This window comes from Echiichthys vipera (assembly GCF_963691815.1).
Source record: "Echiichthys vipera genome assembly, chromosome: Y".
Lineage (NCBI taxonomy): Eukaryota > Metazoa > Chordata > Actinopteri > Perciformes > Trachinidae > Echiichthys > Echiichthys vipera.
In genome coordinates this window covers 3,858,912-3,865,754 of record NC_139849.1, presented here as the reverse complement: position 1 = coordinate 3,865,754, position 6,843 = coordinate 3,858,912, and the positions used below count along the sequence as shown (strand labels likewise).

Sequence of the window (6,843 nt, the reverse complement as noted above, 5' to 3'; positions counted from 1 at the left end):
TGCCTTTTAATATATAACTGTCCCTTCAATATCGCCTAGGTCTAGACCTTTGAATATTTCCACTCCACAAAGGTGACCGATTCATCATGCATCTTGACATGAAACAGCTTTTTTTTTTCAATTGAAAAAGCAATTAATTAATAATAATCCAATGAGCTGTGTATACATAGTCTGCATGTCTTCTCAATATTTACTCTGTATCGTTACAACGTGGACAGTACTTGCAGGTGGGAAAGTCTGCGTTGCATCAACCGGCAGATCCCAACCGCAAGTGAGTGGGGCACAACATGGAGGAACACATTCATTTGCACACCTTACCTGCACTGCAAGGACACAGAGCTGGTTTAAAATCTACAACGTTTCTTTTTAAAACTACGGTAAAAACAGTATGTTGGCATGGCTACACAAGCCTCGACTTAAAATTAGTTGTGGAAGATCGAAGCCCCTCCCCCATGGAAATCTATTATAGTGTAGACATTGTCAGACTGAAGATGGAAACGGAGACAGATATCAGGCAACATTTGATGCACTAAATGTTATAAGAGGTACATATTTTAACATTATTGTGTGGTTCCACTTGAATGAAATTAATCTAGTAACTAAAATCCTTAATGATGTGGTTCGTGCTGAACCTGGCACGGCAGTCATGGGTCATCAGGGTGAAGAGCAGTGGGCTCAGGACACAGCCCTGGGGGGAGCCTGTGCTGAGGGAGATGATGCTGGAGGTGTTTCTGCCGACCCGCACAGACTGGGGCCTGTCTGTGAGGAAATCTAGCAGCCAGTTACAAAGGGGGGTGTTGAGTCCAAGGGGGGCCAGTTTGCTCACCAGATGCTGGGGGATGATCGTGTTAAATGCTGAGCTGAAGTCCAGAAACAGCATACGCACGTGGGTGTTATTCCTCTCCAGATGATCCAGGCTCAGGTGGAGTGTAGAGGAGATGGCGTCCTCTGTGGAGCGATTGGAGCGGTAAGCAAACTGGAGCGGGTCAAAAGAGGAGGGAAGTTTGGAGATGATGTGGTCCTTCACCAGCCTCTCGAAGCACTTCATCATGATTGGAGTCAGTGCAACAGGGCGGTAATCATTGAGGGATGAGATTGTGGGTTTTTTGGGCACAGGTATGATGGTGGCAGTCTTAAAACAGGAAGGGACGACAGCAAGTGACAGCGAGGTGTTGAATAGATCCGTAAGGACGTGAGCCAGCTGGTCAGCACAGTCTTTGAACACCCGACCCGGTATGTTATCAGGGCCCGCTGCCTTCCGCGCGTTGACTCTACTCAGTGTCCTCCGGACCTCAGCTGTCTCAAGTCTGAGTGCCTGTTCATCGGAGTGAGGTGGGGAATTCCTCGCAGGAGTGTGGTTACGAGCTTCAAACCGACCAAAGTAGAAGTTGAGCTCGTTGAGGAAGTCTGTGTTGTCGTTGCAGGGTAGAGGAGCAGCTTTGTAGTCGGTGATGGTCTGGATGCCTTTCCACATGCGCCTGGTGTTTGTCGGGTCGTGGAAGAATCCCTGGATTCTCTGACCATAGGCACGTTTAGCTGTTCTGATGGCACGATTCAGGTTGGCTCTGGCTGATCTGAGCGCCTCACCGTCCCCGGACTTGAACGCTACATTCCGTGCCCTCAGCTTAGCACGTACCTCATTGGTCATCCAGGGTTTCTGATTAGCCCGTGTGGTGACAGTCTTAGTGGCAGAGACATCCTCCATGCATTTCTGGATGTAAGCCGACACAGATTCAGCATACTCCTCCACATCAATGGTGTTGTCTACAGTTGCAGCTGTCTTAAAGATGTCCCAGTCTGTGCACTCAAAACAGTCCTGTAGTGCTGACACAGATCCCTCAGGCCAGACCCTCACCTGCTTCACAGTGGGTTGTCCTCTGGTGAGCAGGGGCCTGTATGCAGGAATTAGCATAACAGAGAGATGGTCTGATGAGCCAAGGTGGGGGCGGGGGGCTGCCTTGTATGCTGCCTTGATGTTGGTGTAGGCTTTGTCTAGTGTGTTTGAGCCTCTGGTTGCAAAGTCCACATGCTGATGGAAATGGGGGAGAACTGTCTTCATGTTGGCCTGATTAAAGTCCCCGGCAACAATGAAGACACCCTCTGGATGTGTAGTTTGCGAGTCACTGATGGAGCGGTAGAGCACACTCAGAGCCTCCTTGGTGTTAGCACTTGGGGGGATGTAAACAGCAGTGATGATGATGGTGGTGAACTCCCTGGGCATATAAAACGGTCTACATTTTATAGCCAGAAGTTCAATGTCCGGAGAGCAATAACTTGAGACCACGTTAGGGTTATTACACCAACTGTTGTTACTGTAGATGCAAACGCCACCGCCCCGGGTTTTACCGCTGAGAGCGCAGCTTCTGTCCAACCGGAAAGTTGTCAGTCCCTCCATGCTAACAGCGCTGTCGGGGATGGAGGAGTTTAGCCACGTCTCCGTAAGAATTATGGCACAGCAGTCTCTTATCTCCCGTTTAGATGTTAAATCCAGCTTCAGGTAATCCACTTTGTTCTCCAGGGAGCGGACGTTGGCAAGCAGGATGGATGGAAGCGGCGTTCTGCAGGGGTTCGCCTTTAGCTTAGCCGTTAGCCCTCCCCGGCTACCGCGCTTCCGCTTCCTATCGCACCGTCTCCGTCTCCTCCGGGAGCGGCCAGCGCTGGTGGGAGCTCCTGCTGCTTCACAGGCCGCCGTGTCTTGTTGACGAAGCAGTCCGAGGCTGTCCAGAGTCTGCAGGATCGATGTGTCCAAAGTCGTTGTTTTGCAGGATGCATGTACTATTAGCATGAACTGTCGATCGTATGTTAGTTTACCGATGTTACGATGAACGTTTGCTGTTAAACTGACTAGTTTAGATGCCTTATTTGTTGTAGAAGGTCTAATCTTCTCAGGAGCCGTTGCAGCCGCAGCCGAGCAGGGCGCCGCCATGATTATATTACGCTCAATCATTTTAATGATTCAGACTGGAAGTGTTTATCTGTCATTTCACTGGATTGAGTGTTAATCTCACTACTTCTTCTTTTTCTTCTATGAATCTCACCTGAGAATGAGGTTCTGCATGCTTACAGGACGTGTGTCCTATCACTGAGGCCACATGTGTATCGAGAGAGATGGATCGTTGTAAGCACGTGGGACGCCTTCGTCTGGGCCATGACCATTCCATTCTCAATCCACAAAAATGGCACTGTGTGGACTGCAGCACCACCGATCCAGTGTGGGCCTGCCTCAAGTGCTCTCATGTGGCCTGTGGACGTTTCCTGGAGGAGCACTCACTCAAACACTTTCGGGAGTCACACCACCCACTGTCTATGGAGGTGCGTGAGCTGGATGTATTCTGTTTTGTCTGTGGAGACTATGTACTCAATGATAACGCAGAGGGAGACCTCAATCTCCTCAGAGGGGCACTCTCTACTGTTCGCAGCCCAGGTAGACGCTCACTACGCTCCTCCATTGGGGGAGATTGCACCCCCCGGGTTGGCGAAGGTGGACCACAGCCTGCCATGTGGCTGGCCTCGCGTCATAGGAGGAAAGTGCTTCTAAGAAAGATGCTTCGGATGTGGATCGGCAAACATCAGGAGCTGGAGAATCAGTTTAGAAATAAACTTGAGGAAGCTAGGAGACAAAAAAAGGAGGTCAAAAGAAGACTCATGGAAGAGCTTAGCAATGTCCCTCCCAGAAAGAGTGCTAGGCTTCTTACTCAGGCGCCACGTTCAACCATCACACTCATTCCGCGCAAATTTTGCGACCCTTCGAAACGCCTAACTCCTCCTCCCAAGAAGCCTTCTCCTCTAACCCTGTCCCGTAAGGCTCCTCAGAATGGCAGAGCTGCAAAACTGAGGAAGTTTTACTCCACACACACGGTAACCCGCCAGAGACCCGCTCCAGGTGTCACTGGTCTGCGCAATTTGGGGAACACATGCTACATGAACTCAATATTGCAAGTGCTTAGCCACCTGCAGAAATTCAGGGAGTGTTTTCTCACTTTGGACCTGTGTGAGACTGAGGAGCTGCTGGGTGTGACAGGAGGTGTAGTTAGCAGTGGTAACACCACACTGTCAGGATGCCCTCTTGGACACACGGGGAAGGCAGGCAGTTGGAATTTGCCTGTGGGCAAAGAAAGTGTCCCCCCTTCCCTGCAGGCTTCAGAGTTGGTCCAGCCCAAGGAGCCTCGCTGCTCCACCCGCCAGCAGATGTCCCTGTGCCATGAGTTGCATACACTTTTCAGGTTCATGTGGTCAGGCCGGTGGCCTTTAGTGTCTCCATTCGCTATGCTACACTCTGTTTGGAACCTCATCCCAGCTTTCTGTGGTTACAACCAGCTTCTTGTGTGAGCTGCTGGACAAGGTGCAACAGGAGTTGGACACAGAGGGGTCCAAATGCAGGATAGTTATTCCCATTACAAAGAGGAAACTGTCAAAGCAAGTGCTAAAGGTTCTCAACACTTATTTTCATGGGCAGCTCCTCAGCCAGGTGAGACGTCAGATATGTGAGGCAAAGGAATTTTAAAAGATAACACAATGACATTAATTTTAATTTTGAATGTCTCACGACATTGCTGCATCCCTTGATATAAACCTTTGGTAGTGTAACTACCTGGCTAATAATATTTATTATTTATCTGCCCCTACAACAATAATCAACTATCAATCAATTTGACTTGAATCAACTATCAATTTGATATTTAAGACATTCTAATTCTTACTTTGTGACACGTTTTTTTTTTTTAGATCTCATTGTATTGCCTTTATAGATCCACTTAATTTATAAAATTAAGACTGAGACTTTGTGTGGAGTCCTCACCTGTTTTTCTTCTCTTCTTGCTGTGTTTTTTTAGGTGACATGTCTGTCCTGTAAGCACAAGTCTAACACAGTTGAGCCATTCTGGGATTTGTCTTTGGAGTTTCCAGAGCAATACCACAGCATAGACAAAGGCTCAAGCTCTACAGCTTACCAGCGCAGCTGCACCCTCACTGAGATGCTGTCCAAGTTTACTGAAATGGAGGCTCTTGAAGGCAGAATATATGCCTGCAACCACTGCAACAGTTAGTACAATGTTTAATACAATGCAAAGCAAAGGAAAGGGTTCTTCTCTGTTAAGATTTGGATGGATCTGGAGTTGGATGAATCTAAATTAATTCAGGATGCCTGTGTGTAATTTTACTTAATCTAATTTTAAAACCAAAATTTGTCTTTTTAAGTCTTGCATACCATTTTTTTTTGGAAAAAAGGAAATTGGACTCTGAGTGCAGACAACATTAGTGTCTGGAGAAATTTTGTTTGAATGACATGAATTAAAATGTGAAAAACTGACTTTTAAATGATAAATATAAATAAAATTGTTATTAGAGTTAAAAATGATTCAGAGTGCCCGAGCAGGAAGCGAGGACAGTGACTTGTTAGTCGGGTGAGGAGTGTTGGCCCACTCTTGCAAGAGGCAATGACTTAAAAACTAGGCTGGCAGCTACACAAAATGTGTAACTGTTCAGAGAGTCTGATATATTGTAATGAAGTGTGTCACTTCTGCACTAAAACAAAGCCTCATATCAGTGATTTTAATTGATTTCCGGGTGAACATAACATCTCGTTGATTCAGGGTTTTTCAGAAAGAAGACGGAAATCTTCCCACAAACCCATAGTTCTTTCAGAGGCACGTAAGCAGCTTCTGATCTACCATTTACCTCAGGTACTTCGACTGCACCTCAAACGCTTCAGGCAAGTTTCTCTCCAGGCAGATTTCTATAAAATTTTGACTGTTAAATAGCAATTTGAGAATATTTTCTTTATTGGGTTTTTTTGGTAGCTGAAATCAGAGTGCTAAACTACAGAAGCGTTTTATGGTCAGGGCAGAACCATAGGGAGAAAATCGGCGTCCACGTGGCCTTTGACCAGGTTTTGAACATCAAACCATTCTGCTGCACAGGCTCAGGTCACTCTGTTCACAGAGGAGGCTGCACCTATGATCTGTCTGCTGTTGTTATGCATCATGGTAAAGGCTTTGGCTCAGGGCACGACACCGCATACTGCTACAATACAGAAGGAGGTGAGGAAGACACTGGATTTCATTGAGATCAACCTACAAAGTTGTGATGATATGTTGTTAACATTGTTTTTGTCTTCGTATCTTCAGGTTTCTGGGTCCACTGTAATGACTCTGAGATGAAGGTTTGCAGTGTGGAGGAAGTGTGCAACACTCAGGCCTATATTCTCTTCTATAACCATTATGCTGCTAAAATGCAGCATAATCCAGATGAGAAGGATGATAATAATGGTACACACACTGTAATGTTGGCAAGGTAAATTGAAGGAAAATAATTTGAATCAAAATGTTCTAATGCTAAGCTGCGGATTATAATTGATTTTCACAAATTGAAAATTAAAAAATCAGGCTCATGTCTGTTGAGTCTGGAGCTAACCAAGGGCTCTCCTGAAAGAGCATTTAACTTTCAAACACAACATGGATTCTGGATTTAGAGCAATTCATCACGATAATGTTGTTTATGTGCCTTTTAATATATAACTGTCCCTTCAATATCGCCTAGGTCTAGACCTTTGAATATTTCCACTCCACAAAGGTGACCGATTCATCATGCATCTTGACATGAAACAGCTTTTTTTTTTCAATTGAAAAAGCAATTAATTAATAATAATCCAATGAGCTGTGTATACATAGTCTGCATGTCTTCTCAATATTTACTCTGTATCGTTACAACGTGGACAGTACTTGCAGGTGGGAAAGTCTGCGTTGCATCAACCGGCAGATCCCAACCGCAAGTGAGTGGGGCACAACATGGAGGAACACATTCATTTGCACACCTTACCTGCACTGCAAGGACACAGAGCTGGTT

General features: G+C 46.2%; 1 protein-coding gene across 1 annotated transcript; it reads left to right on the top strand.

Annotated features, from left to right (window-relative positions):
• Nucleotides 1-3,108: 3,108 nt before the first annotated feature.
• Nucleotides 3,109-6,551, top strand: LOC310966199 (ubiquitin carboxyl-terminal hydrolase 49-like; the record flags this gene model as incomplete). The annotated part of the gene is given in 7 exon segments (XM_083940056.1): nt 3,109-4,316; nt 4,318-4,468; nt 4,833-5,040; nt 5,602-5,710; nt 5,824-6,038; nt 6,126-6,266; nt 6,538-6,551. Coding segments are annotated over 7 exon segments (2,046 nt in total).
• Between the last annotated feature and the right edge of the window lie 292 nt (nt 6,552-6,843).